Genomic DNA, 23,357 nt, shown 5'->3' on the forward strand with positions numbered 1-23,357 from the left:
ATGAAATAGACAACTTCAGCTGTTAATTCTTCACTTGTTTCCCTCGTTCCCCTTTGTTAATCCCAGAGGTACCAACTGATTGCTATTACAGACTTAAAATGTAACAAAGTTTTTTTTTCTTTTTGCTGTTGTGCATAGTTGTTTTCTCCTGACTCACTAACATTACCAAGAAATGGTACATAACACCATAACACATTAATTGCTGTTGTTCTTCAATCATCATGACACAATCTCTTTTTTTAAATGCATTCACAAACATTGTGTGGAAGAAATAAGCAGAGCTTGTGGGGTTTTTTTGTATTTCTACACCATAGCAGAAAGAAAAGCCGATTAAAAGATTTATTCAAATATTTACATGACACACACTGTTGCAGTATTAAAATGTGATCTCTTGCTCCTTTTACAAATCTCTTTAAAAGTCTTTTCTCCCCTTTGTTCCTAATACAACTTTTAAATGGCAGCCACAAGTTTCAATAACTCAATTGTTCATCCCTCTGGTTCTTCTCTTCCTCCTCCTCCTCTTCTCCCCCTCAATCCACCATCTCTTTTATTGGCCTCCAGTGTGCCCTGGCAGCCCAGAAATCCACCCAGGTCCTGGCTGCATCATAGGAAGGGTGGACAGGTCAAGGTGAGACCCCACCTGCCTCCAGCCCTGGGATCCCCAACTCAGGAAGGAGCTGGAGCTGCTGGAGCAGCTCCTGGGGAGGTCACAAAGATGCTCCCAGGACTGGAGCCCCTCTGCTCTGGAGCCAGGCTGGGAGAGCTGGGGGTGCTCAGTGTGGAAGTGGGAAGGTCTGGGAGACCTCAGAGCCCCTTGCAGAGCCTGAAGGGGCTCCAGGAGAGCTGGAGAGGGACGGGAGGGACAGGACACAGGGAATGGCTTCAAACTGAAGGAGGGTCAGATGGGATATGGGGAAGAATTTTGTCCCTGTGAGGAGATGAGGCCCTGGCACAGGTGCCCAGAGCAGCTGTGGCTGCCCCTGGATCCCTGGAAGTGTCCAAGGCCAGGTTGGACAGGGCTGGGACCAGCCTGGGATAGCAAAGGTGTCCCTGCCATGGCAGGGGGTGGAACTGGCTGAGTTTAAGGTCTTCTCCAACCCAAACTATTCTGAAATACTGTGATGATTCTATGGAGGTTCATGTAGGAGGTGTCTAAACCATTTCCTTACTCCCATTACTGCTGCACACTGTTCCACACATCCTTCCACACTCCAGCCTTGCTCTGCACATCCTTTGTGCAATGTCACCCCAAGTAACCTCTAGTCACACATCTCCTTATGTTTGAACAGTTTTGTCAGTGGATGCTACATCAATACCCTCCACTTTTCAAACCTCCTCCTTAAAGCTCATCTTTTCCCACAAGCCTGGGAAATAAAGTAGAAAGTTATGGCTGGCACCCAAAAGGCATCTCAGCCATTGGTACAAGCTGCACAATCCTGGAACCAGGAGTAGCCCCAATGTTCCAACCTCATCTGCTCTTCCTGTCCTTTCCCCATTTTCTGGCATTCCCAAAGAAATCAGAAAATGGGTATGAGGAGACATGAAGACACCCTGTTATTTATATTATTCCATATATACCTGAGCAGTATGACCAGGACTGAAGTGCTGGGAGGGAAGTGAAGCACATCCCCCTGCTCCAAGGCATTTTTGCTCTGTAAAATGGTGCAGTACATTCTCCATGGCCATTGTTGTGCAGTGGAAGGCAACAATTTACCTTGAACACTGAATACAACCAAGTAGACATATTTACAAATAAATATAATCAATAAATATGAATATATACACAGTTAGCATGTCACAATATTAATTCCTAATGTTTTGAATGCATTCAAATATCACATAGCTTGAACAATCGGCATTTTATGCTTCTTATTGAATACAAAGAGATGTAGAGCCATAAAAAGAATTAAAATACTCTGTGTAGAGTCTTTTAGCTGGTTGTGGCAGAACTGGGAGAGAAACGAAATCTGATCTATCCTCTCTTGTGAGTTTTAAATGTGCTACCTTCCCCATCATCCATGTCTGGTGATCAAAGTCTCATGAATATGCCAATGGAATACTGGCTGGAATACTTTGAAAAACCATTCCCCACAAGTACAGCAGACCTGAACTGAGGATCTCAGCTAAACCCATTCTAACCCAGCCTGTATTTGTTTCATGTTGACAGTCAGCAGCACTATCATCAATTTTACACCAATTTCATGGACCAGCAAAAGTAATTGCTTCTGTTCTTTGACCACTGAAGAAAAGAAGTCCAGTATTAAAATTTATCAGAGCTATCAACTGCAGACATATGGAGCCAAACATCTTAGTTCAAAGGCATTTGATAGATAATATATTATTGTAAAACAATTTATTTTCCCTCTCTGTTGCCAATTGCCACTATATTTCCTCCTCTCCTTGTCCCAGCTTTTCCTTCAATCCATGTTTCACTGCTGTGTCTGGGCTCTGAATTGCTCCCAGTAATCAGTGAGACACATTCTCTGTCCCTGGAAATGCTCTCCTCAACACAGGTCTGATACTCACACTGTGCTACTCTTAATTGATAATTAGTTAATGAAAGAGATGAGTACCAGCACTGCAAAACCCCTAAATGGGTAAGATACTAGCTCACTGGGGGAAGCAGGTATTTTTCTGGTGGTTGGACATTAGATTTAGTCTGGAATAACCAGAACATCAAACACAGTTCAGATTGATAAAGTGCTGAAATCCTGCCAAAGTAAAGTGCTTGGAAGAGAAACATAAACGTGGCTCTTCAAGAGCTGTATGAAGAGCAGAATCTTTTTTTCTCTCAATTTCAAATTCAGTTTTATGAGAATAAACTTCTATGAAAAGTTCTTTCACTCCCTGTGTGATGTAAAAGCAGCTTTGTAGCTCAAGTTCTGTTGCAAGCTCATAGAACATATGAAACCATCACCACTAAACATCTAACCGAACTTGCAGGCACAGAGATGTAAAATTAACCACACTCAGAAAAGATATTCTTGAGTGCAGTCAAGGGAACCATTTGGAATGAACAAGTTTTCCACCATGCCTTGGTTGTTTTATGGATAAAAGCAGAATTTCTGGTTCACGACACATCTAAACTCCTAACACACAGATGTGAACATGCAAGAATAACAGGGCTTGACCCTGTGCTACTACAGGAAGTTTATCACAGATATAAAGGCTTGGGATCACACTCTGGATTTCTCAGCATTGGAAATGGTCCCCTCAGTGTGAGCAGCAGCTCATTCAGAGTTCAGCTTGCACTTTAGGTTTTAGGATGGACGCTTTTGTGATTTTTTAAATAAAATAAACCCGCCCTAAAACTATTTAAATAAAATAGTACCGCCCTAAAACTCTGACACCAAAATAAGTCACAGCTACCAGGAAAGGGTTAAAAGGAAAAAAGAAGGACAGACAACAAAAGACAAAAGAAAGGATCAGAAGATTATTTTAAATAACAAGAATGATTCTGCGTTATCTGTTTGCATTCTGGATCAAAACCCAGTCAGAAACTAACATAACTAATACATACATTGGGGTTGAGCAGTTAAAATGTATGTTAGGTATCCAATTAACAGGACAACATACATCAGATAATTAATAAAAATTAAAAAAAAACCAGTAATAACTGCTGAACAGCAAAACATGCACTCTGATAAACTTTTCCACACAGTGTTTTCACCACAAAATAAATGGAGATTGCTTAATAAGAATCAAGTGTAACATTTCATGGTCACTTGTGGCCTTTCCTGCAGGCCAGCACTTCCCTCTCCCCACACCAGCCACTCCCCACCTTGCACATGGCACTGACATGGCTCTGAGCAGGAATGGTTTGTAGCCAGCAGATAACACCTCAAGTCTCTCATTTCTCTGTCCCTCCTCACAAAACCAAAGGCTTGGGCACAATTCCTGCATCCCTGATAGATAAGATCAGCTAATGGCAAACTTTGGATTCATCCAGTAAATCCAGCAAAGAATATACAAGTAAAAGCATAGAAAAAAAGCTGCTGTCAGCAAATTTGAAAGCTTCAAATTCTCTCAGATCAGAACTTGCAGAAAATGAATTTCTACATGAATTTTTATTTTTCTTTTAAAACAACTCTGCAGTCAGATCGAGTCAAGCTTACCATCTGCTGCAGAGAGGAGTACAGCTACACTCAAGATCACATTATCAAACTTCTTTGTAAATTTTACACGCAAGCTGTTCCTGTCAGAATTGAAGTCATTGTGATAATGCTTCTTAATATTCGTTCAGGCTTTAAATAAAGACTGACAAAAGTCCACATATGGATGACAAGCTGTTCTACTGTAAATATTTTTGTATTTGTTAAGAAGGGGCTTATGGCAGTTTAGGACATATTCCATCAGGGATTTTGGTCTGAACTACTTATTGACTAATAAAACCAAGGTAAAATCCTTGTTCAAAACCCTTAGCAAAATTTAGTTATAAATTAATTTGATCCTATTCCTACTCCTATTTAGTTATTCTTTTATATCAGTATTGCCTAAAAACTTTTCCCAGCTGGTAGATGTTATAAAATGGAAGACACTTAATGCTCTGCATTCAAAGCAAGGCTTAATTCCCAATTGGCTCAGAAGGTAGCTATCTATGGGACAGAAAATGATAATTTTGCCATTAGAGCTGACCCTCTAAAGCACAGTGAAAAGTCTTCCACTTTTTTTGTGTAAATAAACTTGGTAAATTCACTTCCAATATTCCTGTAAATGAGGGGATACAGCATAAAAATCCTTCAAAAATTCCTTTCCCACATTCTTTACTAAGAAACACAACTTACAATAAAGCAAACACAGAAGCAAATGTTGTGACAAGTAGGGATCAGATTGCTTTCTCAGTTTTGATTCCATTTTGAGAAGTCACAAGGCACATGCTGCAATAATTATTGCAATTAACACAGTTAACTATTTGCTCCAAGTTCATTGCACATTATTGCTTTAGTGTAGCAACTATGCAAGCAACTTAATACAGCAAAGAAAAACAGTTTTTAAAACACCTGCATGGAACAGATCTGTGATGTAGAGTCACTGTGTAGACTCCTGTGAAATAAATCCCAGTGCAAAGAAAGAGCCTTACCCTGATGTTGGATCAACAGCTATGGCCCTGGGGTTGCTCAGGTCCAGCTCGATGAGGGTCACACACACTGACCCATTCTGGCTGCAGACAAAGATCCTGCCACTGACGTGATCCACAAAGTAAAAATTCCCCGTGATCCAGTCCATGGCTATTTGCTGCACATCTGACAAAAAAAATGGAAAAAAAAAAGGAAAAAAGAAAGAAAAAGGAGCTCAGAAGTGCAGTTTCAATCCAAGTAAACGACTGCTGGCTGCTCTGCCAGCAGATGCTTCACTCACTTAAAGAGCTCCAGCTGCTTTGCACATATTAAAGGGTTTCTAATAAGGAATCCAATTCTCAATACACAAATAGGGGTTGGGAGAATTTTTTTCCTTTTAAGTACAGACATCTGATTGCAACCACAGTGATACACATTTGTTTTGAGCTCTGTTAAATATTTCTAAGTCTGCCATTGTGATTTTTGATGGTCTCCTCAGAAGCAGCACCACTGAATGATGGTGCACCCGTGAGACAGCTGAAACACTGCTGGTACCAGGTTGCTGGGGGAAGGCAGCTCTGAGGCCACTCAGATTCTGGATTTAGTGTTCTAGGATGTCTGCCAGACCCTGGGGATGGGACATTGGTATAAGCTAAAGGAGTTAGTTGGTTATTTTTGAAGGGGGCTAAAAGCAGACCAGAAATACTTAACAGAAATAAAAAAAAACAATGTGATCTGCACGTCTAAAACCACCCTATCTATTCATTCATTTTAATTTAAAATACTTATTTCTCATAGTTCTGGGCTATCTGGATGCTGCCAGATTTCTCAGGACACTGTGTCAGCTTCACAGGGCCCGAACACAGCTGCTCACTCTGTTCTTTTCCTTGTGGGATCCTGGAACCACACTCTGTAAGTGCCTTAGAAATCCTCCATTTTTCTTATAAATCAGCTGACCTGCCCATGCACCATCTTACTGTTACAGTAAGCAAAAGTACAGAGAAGTGCAAAGAACGTAACATTATCAATGTTATTTAACTAAGATTTCTTTCCTTCCTCTTCTTATTGACAGTATTGACACTCTGTAGGACAGAATTAGTTAGTATTTAATAAAGAATACTGAAATTAATAGAAAAATACATCCTGTTAAATGTTTTCAATGACAAATATAAATGATTTTTGATTTTAAAAACTTAAATATGTTTATTATAGTATAGTGCTTTCAAAATAGTGCTAACGTAAGCTGAGATTCTGTCATGGTGAGAGAACCCAGATGTGATAAAATAGCATTACACAGAGAAGCTGTTGTTTTGTTTTGGTTTTGTTTTTGTTTTTTTTTACTTCTAGTGTTCTGTATGCTTATAATCCTTCAGATGGGGGATTTTTAGGTTTGCTTTTCACAAACAAAAAAAAAAAAAAAAATCCTGCCCCCATCACATCCACACTACACTGGAGAGTAGTGAGTAAACTTGATTGAACAAAAAATTGTATTCATTGAGTTTTTGATGATAATTCAAGGCCTATGAGCCTCATACTTAAAACAGACATGGAAGCTCATTTATTGTCCTTCAAAGGGCAGGTAACTTAAATAAGATTTACTCAGTGGAATACCAGGAACACCAACTGTATCTCACCTCAGCCACCCCATTACACAGTTCACTGCTGTCTTCTGTCTCTCCCATTCCTGCCCTTCCACTACTCATTTCCCTTTTAATTCAAAGTGAATATTGTGCCTGATAGGTCCTATTACCAAGATCTGCTGAGCCAGAATAAAGAAATGCTCCATTTAGCCCAATATCCAAACTGCAGAGGAGGCCAGTGTCAGATATGTGAGCATTGATATATTTCAGACAATAGGAAGAAAACTTTTTTTTTCTTCTCCTCCCTTTTTCCAAGCAAAATATAGGACATGCTTTTAAAAATGCCAGAAGAAAACTCTGTGCCTCTAGAAATCAGTAATGGTCAAAGCATTTTCAATGTGCCTGCTTACCATTTTCTGAAGTTAGATTCATGGAATGAAAAATGTATGGTTTACTGATTCAGGAAGACTTTTGAAAATTGCAGATAAGTAATTCTGTTGCACAGAAGCATTTCAGAAAATATTGTTTAAATGGGGAAAAAGGCACAAAAGGGATCCAATATCAAACATTTGTAGAAATAAAACTACTAATTAAATTCCTGCAATGAGAGCTCTAGAAGATTGCTGTACACTGGGAAGTGGATGAAAAGGAACAAGGTTAAGTAGCAACCTGTTGGAGGAGGGTTTTTTTTTTCTTATTGTGTGAAAAATATACCTATTTTGAGATAAAAGTGATATATACATGAAAGGCACATCACATACAGGATATTGCATTTGTTAACATAACAGTACTTACAGTTATAAACAGATATAATGGTTATTTGCTCTGTTCTTTCCTTAGGTTTTGGTAACATATCACAAGAAATTTCACCAAAGAGCTTGATTATTTTATGGAAACCAAGAATAATTCCTTCAAGGTCATAGAAGGAGTAACCATTTGCATTAGGTAGTTAAAACTGAGCTCAACATTCCAGGAAGAGTGAGACATCCAGAAGTAATGCCACACCATAAACTTTGTGTCAAACAGCATTGGTAGCTGTGAACACTTATTTATCCAAATTCCATGCCCAGCAGGATTTGGGAAGGGCATGGAGCTCCCAGCAGCACTATTGGAGAGGTTTAGGCTCATTCCAAGTGCATTCCTTGTAAAGCTGCTCTTTCCAGAGCATGCCATGCTCCACGACTTTTATCACAGAGTTTCCAGAACAAACACATTAATTCACAGTAATTTTCTTCAGAAGAACAGAGAGATGTCCTGAATTAAGGGTTTAAAGAAACTGAAAGAGTTAAAAGTTTAGCTAGATTTACTTAGGGGGGGATAGAAACAATTAAGAGTATAGCAAGAAGAAATAATAAGGGATAGTTAATTATTAGCAGATGGAATGGTTAAGGCTAAGATATAAATCATGTATTTGTCTTCACTGAGTTTAAAGAAGCAGGATAGGATGCTGATCTAATTGTGAAAAAGAAGAGGACCGTGGCTGCACCTGGGCCTATAGCCAAGGGGTCCAAAGCCTGCCAACAAGGCAAAGTAAAGGGTCACTTTGACCTCAGAAGAGCATTGACCCATTTCAGAACCCATCGACCAATTTCAGAACCCACCGACCCATTTCAGAACCCACTCCCTCATTTCAGAACCCACTGACCCATTTCAGAACCCACTTACCCATCTCAGCATCCACTGACCCATTTCAGAACCCACTTACCCATCTCAGAACGCACTGACCCATCTCAGAACCCACTGACCCATTTCAGAACCCACTGACCCATTTGAAGTGAAAGACTGCACAAGCCCGAAGGAACTTTGGACTCATTTAAATATATTTCAATATGAAACAAGGGTAGGTGGGGTTAGGTGATGAATGTGTATTAGGTGTTTTGGGAATTATATTAATATGTAATATGACTTTTTTAGATCAATAGAGAGCCAGAGCCTGTGATTCTTTGCACATACCTTTGGAAATTATTCCACTCGTGCCTGGTGCTGTAATAAACACACCACTTTTCAGCTTTAAGTGGTTGAAGAGCCATCTGTCCATGCTTCTTCCTGCTATGCAAAGAACTCTTCCCTCCAAACCAGCTCATGACTGTCCTTAGCAGTTCACGTGGGCTCATGTGGCATTTGTGTGTTGGAGGCATCACTGATCTGCTCTGGGGTTTGTCTCTGTTCTGTGCCCCCTGTGTTGGACACATTCACCTTCTCACAGCAGAAGTTTGTAAGGAATTGTCCAGGTCCACTCCCCCACCAATTTAAATTCCACATGAGAAATCCCCTCGTTTGCAGATTGTGGGTTTTCATCTCCATGGTTTGGCAGCAGCTCTGCATGAAGCTGCTGTGAATGGCTCCCCAGCTATCACACACTATAAACCACTGAGGTGAGGCTCTGGTTCAACTGGGGACTTTTAAATATATATAAAAATGTTGCACTCAAGAAGTTTCTGAATTCATTTCATGCCTAGTTTCGGATTCATATATAAGCCCCACTATGTGCAGATGTCTGGTCCACTCGCATCTTTAAAGTAATTAATCTTTTTTTCTTTCATTTGCATGGTTTCAGAAGCCTCTAAAAAGAAATGTTTCCCCTTGAAAACACACATATTTATTCTGAGCAATCCTCTCTATAGTTCTGAGAGCTTTTCCTATATTAATAAAAGTTTCCTTGGAGCATTTCTGCCAAATGTGATCATCTTTCCTTTATTACTTTCTAAAAACTAGGATTTCCTCTTAAGGACTTCATAAAGAATAGTTAAGACAGCATATAGGTTAAATTCTGCTCTACTTAATGACATTATGTAGACTGTGGGCACAGCAAAAGTGTGTCTGGAAGTGAACTTTCCCTATGTCTTTTAAAGACACAGACATTATTAGACCTTTAGAGAAAATAATAATTTCACATAAGAATGGCTAAATCTTCAAAGGGTCCTGGAAATACATGTCTTATGGCCAACCTATGGTTTATGGAAATAAGAGAAAAATAAAATGGCCCTCTTCTTTCACTTTGATTTTCCAACACAGATCTTGTATGGATTATTACATTTATTTCCATTTCAAATCCAGACTAGCACAAGACTTCAGATCTTCAGCAGAAGAATGAACTGATTGGAGCAAACTGCTCAGTGGAATTCTTGAGTTGTTGAACTATTTTTGAGAAACTTTTGAGTAAAACTTTTCTCCATATATTTCTAGTCAATGATGAAAGAGATAGACCATTTCTCACTATTTTAAGGGAAAGAACTTAGCTTATATAGTCTAATTTTTCCTTAGTCTGGACATTATGGCAATGAAAACTTCCTCATATATGCAGATATACATCGATATTGAATTAATATTTAGGTTTTCCCCATATTAATATATATTTAAAATATATATTTGAAAGTGCTTAAAACAATCTTTGTTCTTCACACAGAAATGCTGGGTTGTTTTTTAGGTTTTTTGTGGATTTTGTTTGTTTTGCCTTTTCCTTTATTTTGTTGCTGTTGTTTTTCTTTTGCAAAAATTGATCTTAAAGGAAGAATTATTTTGATTATTTTAAATTACTAATTTTTCTTCTATAACCCCTATATCTCCTTTCTGAATGCAATATCCAAATTGGCACAGCCAGACTTAGTTTAATTTATTATCTAGTTAGAAAGGAAAAAAACACATAAAATTATGTATTTATCAGGGAACAAACAAATTTTATTGCAAAGATAAGCAGAAAGTCACCTGGGGATACTTTTTGCCTCCACTGAGTAAAAAGCTAAGTTTGGAACAACACAAGGAGCACCAAGATTTTTTTTTTCTCCAATAGCCAGTGATGGTGAGAGCAGGTAAGAAGTGCTAAAACACATAAATGACAAGCTGTGAAACCCTGCAGCAGCACTGCCTTTGCTGTGCCACTCTTTTGACATTAATGTTCCTAATTAGCAGCCCAGACAGCCTTGTACTGACACTGTGCCTTGGGAAAGTGAAGCTGGAATGGATTTTCTCTGTGCTTCTTACACTACCAAGAATTTGCCATAACTCTGTCTGTAATGCAACTTAAAAATATGATTTTTATTAAAGATGCCACCATTCAATAAGTCAGACACACTGGTGTCTCAACTTTTAACAGTCATGTCCAGAGTGATTATTACATAAGTTGAAAAATCAAGTGAAGAATATCCATCCATCTTTTTCAAATTACTCATCCTCAAATACCTGATTCCTCTGAATTAAATCAGCTTTCAGAGATACTCTTTGTTAGAAGCACAATGCAGAACCTAAAATACACTAAATTTAAATAAGCACTTTAAAGCATCTAGAATTCAAGTTCCTCAAAAGAAGAGAAAGCTTTTCCTTTTCTTTGTGGAGTAAAAGTATTTCAATTTCAATCAATGTGGTTACTGACAAAAATATCATTGGCTTTCTTTCAACCCTGGACCATAATATACTGCATTAAAAACCTATGAATGTGAACACTGAGACAATAGCATTTTCTCCAAGCTAAAGAATTTTTGAAAATATAAGAATAATCTAAATATTATGAATATTTAATGAAAGCATCCTGATGGCTCAGAAAGACACAAAGTCTCTCAGAGATGTGGTCGATTCAGGCACTCTGAAATTCAGGCATTCAGCTTCCCAGCAGGTACAGAATATAAAAATTCTGGGTATTTGGTGAGGAGCTGGAATAGATTGTGGCTGCCCCTTCCCTGGAAGTGTCCAAGGCCAGGATGAGCAGGGCTTGGAACAACCTGGGACAGTGGAAGGTGTCCCTGCCCTTGGCAGGGAAATGAGATGATCTTAGAGGCCTCTTTTAACCCAAAGCATTCTGTGATTCTACACTGGCTGAATACTGAGCAGGTACTGAGAGAGAAATGTGAAAGTGTGGCTTTAATAAACTTCCTTCTTCTACTGGGAATCCAAAAAAAAAAACAATATCAACAATAATGACAACAACAATCACCAGCAATATCCTCCTCTAACAAATTCCTTTACACAGCACTCGGTGGAAATGTGATGATGCCCCAGATATGTTTGTGCCTTTTCCAGGAATTTTACAGCAAGGCAGCAAAATCTGGTCCTAAATTCTTAAGCATCTTTCTTCTCTTACTTTTGTTATAGAATGATTCTATCAGGAAATGCATTGAGCTTCTGGAAGGAGCCAGATCTGCATCACAGAGCTGGCTGCAATGCCAGCGGGTTAAAGGAGCAAGGAGAAAGTGTGAAACAATTAAATCAGGGCCTTGTGAGTGGCCCTATCTTTTAATCCTGACTGTTAAGATTTTTACAGAGGGTGAATTTTCTGACATCAAGCTCATGTCAGAAATAAGTAAGAATAGCTAAAAACCATAACATTCCTAATTTCTGCACTGCTGAGTCTCAAACACATTGCCCAGTGATTGCAAACCTGTAATGGGGTCCCAGTGGCCCATGTACATGCTGAACAATAAAGACAGATTTATAGAGGTACACAGCTATAACAGTCTTCTTTTTTTTTTTTCTTTTTAGCTGCACATTCAACAGCTTCTTATAAATCTAGTGAGACTGTAAATCAAACCCAGTTATTTACTTCAAAGCAGTTAAGTCACCCACTGTTAAAATTAAAGCATAATTCAGCTGCAACAGGCATCCCATCAAAGACGTGGCCTGAGAGCTGCTGTGGGGACACGGCGTGGCTGTGACATTCCCTTCCTTCAGCACCTCCCCAGCACTGCCCCTGCATGGGTTATGAACCCCATAAACCTCCATCACACAACAATAAAGCCACTTAAAACGTTTTTCCGCAGACAGGCTAAGCAGCAGGTGATTACAATGCAAAGGGATGCCAATAAATGTATGGAATTACTTCCACAATGCAAAGTATTTAAGGGAAATGACTTCCAGAGAAAGTTGGAACAGTTTAACACCAGAGGTAAGCAACAGTGCCTTAAGAAATGCTTTTTGGGGAATAATTGAGAAGTGAATTATGTCTGATAAGTCTTAAAAAATGGGTTAGGTAACTCAGGAAAGGAAACTCTGTACTTTTTTTTTGTAGAAGGCAACATTTGTCTGAGAACACCCATTCACAGGATCCAGATATGCTGCAGGTTCTTGCAGGCCATAATTTTGCAGGATAATTTCACCTGGAGCCCACTCTAGTTGCTCTTAGCAATAAGTGGTCTAGACAATATGGAATGCAGGACATGCCATGACCCACTGGTGTAAATCAATCCCAAAGGACATTATTACACTCAGTTTTAGCCAGAAGGCAATACTGTTTTAATTGACCATTTATTGACCATATTTAATTTTGTTAAACAGATGGATTCACATTGGGCAAAAAAGTCTTTGTCTTCATCTCAAACATATTAGAGGAAGAGGAGAATAACAGTTGCAACAAAGAAACAAACAACACACATCACAAAAAAAAAGAAAACAAAGAAACAAACAGAAAAAAAAGAACAAAAAACCCCCAAAATTCCCAACTTTATTGCTAAAATAAATAATAAATAATTATAATTAAAGTTTGCATATGGAGTGCATTTTAAATCCAGCTTGAGAATTACAACTTAGACAATATTTTAAACAATATAAAAATATTCTTACTATTAAGAAATATGACCTACATGGTTAGCAAACATATACCTCATTGCTTCACAAAGTATTTTGGAAAAAAAACCTATCATGTACTTTACTACAAAAAAAGCCTTTTTCTTATGCTTGCCAAGGAAAGAAAAAAAAAATTGCTTCCTATATTAAGGACATTGATCTCTTTTCTTAATCTTTTCCTCTCCCTCTAGCAGAGGGATGATCACACCATGCCATCAGCAGGCTGGCACTCCTGCCAGACTCTGAAACCACTGCTCAGCACCTACAAAAGTCATCTGAGAAAAACAAACAACATCCTTCCTGCCTGTCAACGCTGCAACAGACAATAATAAATGCATCCCATGCAAACATTACCTCATCCTCCCTTTCTCCCTCTCTGTCCCTTTCTTTTTTTCACTTTTTCTTTTTCTTCATTTATTACATATTTGAAATATCAAAATAGTAACCTTTGAGAAGACTCTTATTCATTATATGTGACCTGACCAACAAAACAGACAACTGCCCAGGTTTAAAATATTGACATTGTTACTGCACTTAAAAATAATAATAAAAAAATTCCTTGTTAACTCATTTCCAGCAATGCAAGAAATAAAAATAAAACATGGCTTTAGATTTACACATAAATTATTTTTCTATCTATTTTCAACCAGACATCAAGACACTGCTCTTTTGTTGTTGTTTATTTATTTCTCTCATCACCCCAATAGTGCTGCTATTGGCCTACCTGAGCATTATCTTAAACCAGAATGGCACCATAGATCCCATTAAAAGTCTCATAGATCACTCACACAGCCAATGCTCCCAGAAATAGGACTCCAACTCAATGTGCTTATATGTCAGAACCTGACCTTTGCTTTCAGAGGGATTCCAGCCCTTCCCTTCCCCTGCCCACCCCAGGAAGATGTGAGCCCATCATCCCTCCTCTTCACAACCCCTCAAGTCCCAGGTACCTTCTGCCAATCACTCCCACCTTCTCTACCCCCAGCATTTCAGGTGTTAAACCCCACAGTGTCTCTTATTCTCTGTTATTAACAGAATCACCAGCTTGGAAGAGACCTTCAAGATCATCGAGTCCAACCCAGCCCCAACACCTCAAATAAACCCTGGCACCCAGTGCCACATCCAGGCTTGGCATGGTGACTCCACCTCCTCCTCAGGCAGCCATTTCAGAACTTAATCACTCTTTCTGTGAAAAACCTTTTGCTAATTATCCTAATTTTCCAACCTCTATTTCCCTTGACATATTCTACATGTAGAGGGGAAAAGACAAAACACAGCATATTGCCTTTCTTCCTAAATTACTTCTCCTTTCATGTAAATAATAAAAGCAAATGGTCCCAAACCTTGCAGAGAAGAGACACGAATCTGCACTGCACCCTCCTCCAGGTCCCCCTTGTCCTCCTCCTTGCAATAATTTTTAGCCATGGAATTTTTCCTGCCCTGATGTGAGCTCAGTCCTGTGCTGAGGGATCCCAAAAGCAGCACAGGCTGTGCTGTGACACTGAGTGCAGCAGGGGCTGCTCAGACCCTCCAGCAGCTCTGCTCTGCAGAATGTGGATCACAAAGCATTCACAGGCTGTCATAAAATACATTTTCTATTATTTCATCTTACTTGAGTTGCCTTTTCTCAGTGGATTTCTTTCTGAAGGTAATGGAGGGGTTATGACTGTTTAAAACAAATTTCAATTCTGCAACTAGTTGTACAGACTCAGTGACACAATATAACCTCTGAAGAGCCTTAAAAAGAAAATACATATTTTCAGTATATGCACAGCTAGAAGGGAAAAGGCACTAAGAGAAAAGGCACTAATCTTTTATAACACATTATACTTATCTCCTTATATATCAGTAGAAAAAACTCTCCCTGATTAAAAATATGATAATGCATTTAAGTAAAAGAGCAATAAATGACATTCAAGACAAGTCCAAAATTGCCAAAAAGAGTGAGGGAGCTCTGAACTGTCAGTTGTGACACAGATCCCCACACACTCCTCAATCAGCTCATTATTTTTGCTCACACAATGTGACAGAAATGTTATGGAATTACACATACACAGAGAACCCAAACCTTGTCCCCAGCTCAGAACTGTCACAGTGAGTGCCTGGCCCAGCACACTGAGTGGCAGCTGCTGGGTGACATGCTGATAACACTCAGGGCATCAATTTTATGCAAGCAAAGTGACCCTTTGCAGATCCTGTCCTTATCATTTCATTGCTTACAATGGTTTCAACACTTTCTTTTTTTTCCAGAACAAAGAAAATCAGATTTTGCCTTTAGCAAAAGTGATCTACTTCAGATAGAACATTAGTTGCATGTAATTTGTCAGTTTTAGAAATTTGCTTCACTCAACTATTGAAAATGTACAAGCAAAAACAAGATTTTTTTTTAAACTTAGCCGACAAATTGTGAAAAGGACAAACTTTTTTGTTACATTTTATTTATTTCCATGATGCTGAAACAGTCCATAATGTTTTCAGCATTTCATGTTTACTCCAAATCTGAAGTCACAAGAAAGTTCTAAATCAAATTTGCTTCTTTCCAATTAGAAATGCACAATTTTATATATTGAGAACAAAACAAATATTTCCTATGGTCTGGAGATGTTACTTGTTGAGCCAGTCATTGCTTCTGCCGGCCAAAGAAGTTAAAAACTGAAAAAAGCAATCCTATATTAAATCCCCACAATCAGATGATGGTTTTAATTTGTCATGTCCATCACAATCTAAATAATAATCACACTATTGCAAAATATGCAATTCGTCTTTTTGTAAGGGCTCCTGATAAAGTGATAAGGAAAGAACAAGTACTTTATTTATTCTGACACACACACTTTTTGGTGTGTCTCTGCCAAAAACTCCAGCCCAGCACAGAAATACCCAGGCTGCTGTGAGTACAGAATGCAGATTAGGCAAGAGCTTAAGGTGCTGTAGCAGCTGGTTTTAATTTCATCCCATATGTAGCTTCTATTTCAGATTTGCTTCCATTAATGCAGTTATTCATTGTTATTCCTTTCTGAAAAGCATGCTCTCTATTTACCCTTTTCCTTTCAGTAGAACAAAGCATCAGATCAAAACCTGAGTTTCAAAACAGCAATTTCCAGAGGCTACAAGTTTGATCAGGAGTTGCATATTTGTGATTTTAGTCTCTGAATCTTTTCATTGCATGAGACATACAGACAGACCTTTTTCTCTTTTATTTTTCTTTTCCTGCTGTTTCCCCAGGATTTACAGCAGGTGGAATGTGTGGTTCAGCTGTGTCACTTCCCTGCAGACTCAGATCTCTGTGCAGCACAGAGAATTCCTAACCCTGCTCAAGCCCATTGATAACTGTTCCTTCATGGCTTTAGCTACTGATAAATCTCTCTCTGGGATGGACTTTGGTCTGCAATTGCTCAAGTGCTTCCTTTTTATATCTGAACATGGTTCCAGTTATGATGCTGGATGCAAACAAACCGCATTTTGGAGTTTATAGTTTTTATGTCCCCTTTGCTCCTATAAAGGCAAAAGTACTTTCAAAGAAGACACGGACTTTTTAAAGTTTCCTGTAATGTTGGTCAGGAAAAGTCTTCTGGATGCAGAAGAACTCATTTAATGACACAACCCAAAGTGCATTATAAAAAAGAAAAAAAGCCCAAAAATAAGAATTCTTGACTTCTTCAGTTGAATTTAGTAGAGTGTTTTAGGACTATAATGAAGTCTGAATTAAATATTTGCATTAATAAATAAATATCTGTGCGGAAAATTTTCTGTCAATTAGTCTAAATGAAGCAAACTTGGTTAGCAATGTATGTGAGCTGCATTTACAAATATATTTTACCACTCAAGGAGACAACCACTGGCTAAATCATAAAAGATGTGAAATTTATAGGCACAGTAGAAAAGTACCAGTGGAAAGCTAAAAAAGTTATGCATATGTAATTAGCATATTGAAATATACTGAAATATTAATAATTTCTTTATTGCCATTAAGAAAGTCTCCACAAGTGCATTTGAAGCCTCAAGTCCATAAATAACTTTACTGAAATGTGCAGCTTAAAAGTGTTTGTCTCTTATTTATCTCCTACATCTCTCCCCAGTGGAAGAAAGGCAGAAGACAAGCTCCTATGAATACTGAGGAAATGTGGAATAATTCCAAGAACAGTTCCAGTGGCTACCGAGTACAAAACAAAATAAAGCCAACGTGGTGCATGTGGATTTTAAAGTTTTATGGAAAAATGTGAGTCTGATCCCACAAAAGATGCAATATGTAATGCCACTTTTCAAGAAAAAATAAATTACTTGTGCATTATTTTTTTGTTTAACCAATACTTTACTACTGTTGTATATGAAGATATAAGTGCTTTTGTAAAATATTCACTACAAAACTGTGATTTGCATTAGCAGAAAACTAGTTATCTACACATTACATCTCTATAGTCCCCAGAATTATTTTATTCACCCTTAAAGACCCTGTTAACAAAATCAAAGTGCTACTGTTTTACCACAAGCATAACAATTCAATTTGACAGTGATGAAGAGTCCCTCAGAATTATGAGTGATAAAGATAAATTTACGTGGTTGCTGCTACTTTGGCAGAAAGTCCTTTTTTCTTTACAAAACCCTTCTGCTGCTCTGGGAGCTTGCTTGCTCTTGTATTTCCTCCCTGGTGCAAGAGCTTTTCTACCCAGAATGGGTTGGGATGTAAAGAAGATATAAAATCATCCAGTCATGCCCTACTTTAGGATAACAACAAATCTGGAATTAAGAAGAAAGTCCAAAAATGGTGAGCTAAGAAATTGAGAAAACAAGGAAAAGGGAATGTGACAACTCAACACTGAAAAATGTTGTCTGTTTGCAGAGAGAGCATTCAGGAGACTCATCCAGGCAGAGCCTAGGAGTTTAAAGAACGGGAAAAAAACACAAAACAAAACAAAAGCAATCAAAAACTTGCACTGAGAAATGCCATTGAGATAAGGCTTTTTATTTCCTGTGCTCGGTCTGAGATGTAACTGTCCAGGATATAACTACTGAAGAATAAATAAAGAAGGATAAATACCATGCCAGCTTTGCTAGGAACAGAAGACAGACACGGGATTTTGACCAATGTCAATGCAAGATCAATTGTAGAAGCTGGATGAGTAACAAAGCTTGAAAAATAGTAACATCACATCTCTGAACAGCTGAAAAAATCCATTTGTGGCAATTAACAGTCAGTTAATAAGGAGCTGTGGTGTCAAAAAGGATTAAGTGCAGATCACTTAGCTTTGGAGGGAAATGCCACCAGGTCAGGCTCTCTGCCATGGGAGCTTGTGCCTCAAAGTGACACAACACAATGTTGTGGTGACAATACTCAAACCTGTAGAGCAATTCTCAAGCCAGATGGAGAAGTCTGTACCCAAAAGATGCAGCAAAAGCAGATAGATCCATCACAACTAATATTTAGAACCCCCTAAAGAAGGAAGGCCCTCTTAGGGTTTCAGCTATACAGGTTATATCTTAACTTTTGTGCAAACACTATCGAGAATTAAGGTATAGACCTGATTATATTAATATTATTCATTAAAAAAAAAAAAAAAAAGATAATAAATGCAGTACACAGCACGAAGGATGATTCCCAAGTGATTGTGCTTGCTGGAGCAGAGAGGTTGAATGAAGAGATATGACCTATCCTTATCCTTCCACTTACCCTGACAACCATCAAAAAGGCTGTGCAGAAACAATAATCAGCAAAGACAAGGAGTAAAGAAAGGAGCACACTGGCCAAAGGAAGTTTCTGTACAGGCCTAAGTCTCTAAAGGAATCTTACAGGGGGCAGAAAAACTCTCTGAAAAAGAACAAATATCAGATAACACAATTTCCTGCACTAAATAAAAGTTCATGGTTCTGTCTAGAGCACTTAAGAATGAGATGTTGACAATATAAAAAAAAAAAATAAAATTAAAACCTAAAGCCAAAAAGCAATAAATCCCACCTTTGGACAAAGCAAGAAAATCCATTATCCCAAAACCAGCATTTGACCAGTCCTCTCAGAAATGCAAGGACAGCAATGCAAGATCAGCCAGAGCTGGAGAAGTCTGCACACAAAAAAAGTATTGTGTGATACTCTTCTCACCCCCACTTGGGCCCCATGACTGATTCAGGTGCTCTGAACACGACTAAGGAACCATGTGAGGTATAAAAGACCTTTGAGATGAAACCTTCTCCTTTCTGTGCATCTTGGAGGCACATGGGCTGTCTATCACAGGAGGAAAAGCAAACCCACATTCTACAACAGTGTGACAGCTCTTAGTGCCTGTCTGGAGGCAAGTTTGGGGCAGATTGTGTAGGAATAAACACTTTCCCCCAGATCTTCTCAGTTTTGCTCCTGCAGAGTAAGCCAAACTTTGCTCTGATTTGCCATGAATATTCATGGCAACTCACAGGAATTGCTGACAGGAACATCATCTCCAGTGCTTGGTGTTTCCCTCAGTGACTGAGCCTCCACAATGCCAAGGGAAATCAGAAGTGCTTATGGATAATCACTGCTGAGAAGTGATTTAGGTCAGGAGGTGGAGGAGCCATCAGGGGGACCAAAATCAGGGAAGGAAACAGTAATGTACCCAAACAGACACTCCTGGATCGTGATCAAATTCCTTGGGCTGGCTGCCTGATGTTCTTTACTGCCCTCACCTCCAGAAAGTGGGAGATCCCAAAAGCCAGCCTGGATTGTGCCCAGAAGGTCAAGTAGAAGGTTCTGGGTCCTACAAACAGAGATGCAAATCCCTCTCCCTCTAGAGACTCCAGCCCCTCCATAACCACTCTCTGCTCCCAGCCTTGGCAGGTAAAAACTGAATTACTACAGAAGAAACAAGATGTTTCTTTTAATCCAGAGTGGTCCTGTCCAAACACAGCTGCCAAGAGAAAAGCCTGTGGCCCTTCCCAGGTGAGGTGTGATCAATTGTGGGCACAAAGCACAGGTGGCAAAGCTGAACACGGGCACTGCAGCATTGCTTGTGGTGTGCTGAGATAACAGAGTGCCAAGAAAACCTGAATCAAACGTCAGCCGAGCAGAAAATATCATGCATCATCATTGAAGCATCATCCCAGAAGAGATTTTGTTATATTCTGTAGAAGAATAGCAGCTAAAACCCAGGTTGTGCTGCCTAGTGCTGGTTTGTAGAGCATGAAAGGTGCTTGTAATGATGAAGACACAAAATGCCTCCTAAAATGAGGAAGAAGGAGATTCTTGCATCCAGAGGATGCTGCTCTGGCCACCTCTCAGCTCCCACACATAAAAGCATTCATGTAAGATTGCACATCACGGCTTTGAAAGGGCAGAAAATTCAGAGATTTTCCACATTCATGCCATTAGAAAGAACTTTTGTTAGTTTGGGCCTAGAGATATCAGTTAAAATAAATGATTGTTTCTGGAAGTCTCACTGTACACTGAAGTGGGCTGTGAGGTGTCAAGGAGCATCCCTGTTACTATGGACAGAGGTCTCCTTACAGGAAAATCACCTCTGAAAGCCCATTTGGCTCCAGTACTGCCTACATAAATCTTTCCCAAGAGGAAAATTTCCAGCTTCTCTTCCAAAAACTTCTTGGTCTTAAAAAGACAAAGATGGAACAAGGTGATAATACCTGGCCATGGCATAAGCCAGACCAAAATGTCTGTGCTGGTACTGCTGTGCCTGCAGAAAGCTGTCCTTATGTGAGAGGATAAAACTACCAAACAAGCCCTGAGATAATAAATAAGAGTGAAATTAGCCTGATTACTAAGCACAAGGGGGCATCTCTGGAGATGCACTCTGTTCTCCAGAGCTAAAAAAACCCCAAGGGCAGGATCAGCCTCCCCTCAGCCTTTCTGCCTCTGCAGAGTGAGATGCTGACCAATCTCCCCAGCGCTTCAAAGATCCGATTCCATCCCTCTGGGACTCATCCTCCCCAAAGTGGAGTCACGTTGGACTCTTCTGAGGATGAATTGCAGAAACTAAAGGACTATAATTTCCTTTCTTTTGTGAATCCAAAGCTTATGTTCAGTACCTGGAGCTGGTGCTGTACGACCCATCGTGAAAACGAAGTCATTTTTATAGTCTCTGCTTTCCTAGATGGGGACTTTCATCTTTAAAGATGATCTCTAGTCTTTGTTCCTAACTACAAGACTTACTTGCCTTCACTGAAGAAAACACTTTGAATAAATGTACTTCAAGCAGTCCCAATCACTTTGTATAACTGATTTTCTAGCACGTTTTGTGTCAAATGCAGATTATTTTTCCATTAACAAAATGATTAGAAGATTAGAATAAAAAAGATAAATTCCACAAACACCGCTAAGAAAACCTTTTATGTTTGGGGTTTCTTTTCCCCTAGTACTTTTAGAAATAACCAATTTCACACAAACACAAAAGAAAGCTTCCTATGAACAACAGAATTTACAATTTTATGTGAATCACCCCATGGCCCTGACCATTTATTTGGCTTGAGCTGGCAGAGAATGCAATTACACTGGAAAACATTTTCCTTGACAGAGTTACAAAATTAATTTGCCTCATCAGGTGTAGTGCTGTATGATGAAGAGAAACAGCAGAAATGACCTGACAGGTAACAGACGGTGGAGCGAAGAAAAAGGAGAATTTAAAATTAAAACTCAATTTTGCAGCAGCTACAAGATTATCTGGTAGAGCAACATGAGATTCCTGCCATGTCCTGGCAGGAATAACTCCAGGGTGTCTAGAAGATCCTAATTAGGGGGACAAAAGCAGGTTTCATGCTGCTCCTTCCTCTGAGGAGACATGCCCAGACCATGGGGATTGATGCAGCTCTGCTGAGCAGCACAGCAGAAGTGCCTGTGGATGTGTGTGCTTGGCAAAAACACTCCCACAGCTACATCTGTGAGAGTCTGTCAGTCAGAGCTCCCAGAAAAGTTGTTTTATTGAAGTCCCTAAGCACTATTTCCCAAATCAAAATCAAAGAGTCAAAGCAAGCCTCCACAGTGAGTTCATGTCCAAGGGAATTATTATTCTTCATCTAAATAATCGGAATGATTACCATGAAGTTTGAGAAGAATATTAGAGACCACAGGCTGGCTGGTGTTGGCATTATGAAAAATGAGCAGCTCATTAATTGCAGCACTGTATTCATTTCAAACCCATGCCAGGGCCTTGATTTTGCAAACAGATGCACAAATGCAGATCTGGCCAGCACAGGACCAGAAATTCTCTGGACATGCAGGGAACAGAGGGACAGGAACACAGGGGAAGGGGTGGGAGGCTCAGGTCCACTCTGATGGTGCAAACATCATGACAGAATACACACAAAGTTCAAAAAAAGCACATTCTGCTGTGGTTAATTTGATTTTTCTTGCTAAAAGGAAACAAAATATCAATGGCTAGGTGAATTGAAAATGCACAGTGAAATACTACCACCATGATCTTTAGAGTACTTTGATAGCTAAAGTATAAAAAGGCTTCTAAAATACACTTAAAACCTCCCAAAAAAAAAAAAAAAAAAAAAAAAAAAGAACTATATAGAAGAAACAAGAAGGCAAAGAAAAAAAAAACCCTACACAAAAATATATTTATGCCTAGGATAAAAGTGTTCACTAAAAGTAGAATACTCACAATGAGTGGTGAATAAAAAGATAGCCAAAATCCAAACCCTATTTTTGGAGTGATTTTTTAAAATTCAATTTACTATTCTAATACATATAAAATCAATAATATAGGTTAAGAAAAACTCCTCACCCTGCATACCTAAAATCAGCTATCTTTATAGTCTAAAGCACAATCTCAATGAAAAATTTATCACTTTTGCACCTCTAAGAGTTGCAATCAAATTTGTGGTTTAAATATTCCTGAGCTCATGGTCAGAGGGTTTGAAATCCTTTCAGAGATATTCTTTGATGCACATCTCACCTTAAAAGGATTTTCCAAAAGCTTAGATCAAATTTTAGACCGCCTCTATGAGAGAGGAAGAAAATATCTTTTTTTTTCTTTTTTTTTTTCATTCCCTGCATGACATTTTGCAGGCTGTTCACATGTTAATGCTGATGCCTTGAGAGCCTACCTGGAACAGAGGCTGGACAGAATTAAAGGAATAAATTAGGATTTATTAAAAGGCCTTCAAGGATACACCTTGGACAATGCAAGAGCCTGGCCAAGGCTACACTCAAGATGGACTCTGAGTCATGAATTTTCACACTTTTATAAGT

At 38.9% G+C, this 23,357-nt stretch overlaps 1 protein-coding gene across 3 annotated transcripts in view; it reads right to left on the reverse strand.

The window, feature by feature from the left end:
- LRP1B (LDL receptor related protein 1B) overlaps nt 1-23,357 on the reverse strand; it is a 630,666-nt gene that overhangs the window by 270,467 nt on the left and 336,842 nt on the right. For all 3 annotated transcript variants that reach the window (XM_041717598.2, XM_032749504.3, XM_041717597.2), the window contains exon 7: nt 5,081-5,243. In XM_041717598.2, the coding sequence (XP_041573532.2) occupies nt 5,081-5,243 (163 nt within the window). The remainder of the gene's footprint in view (nt 1-5,080; nt 5,244-23,357) is intronic.

The sequence above is a fragment of the Taeniopygia guttata genome, chromosome 7 (assembly GCF_048771995.1).
Source record: "Taeniopygia guttata chromosome 7, bTaeGut7.mat, whole genome shotgun sequence".
Lineage (NCBI taxonomy): Eukaryota > Metazoa > Chordata > Aves > Passeriformes > Estrildidae > Taeniopygia > Taeniopygia guttata.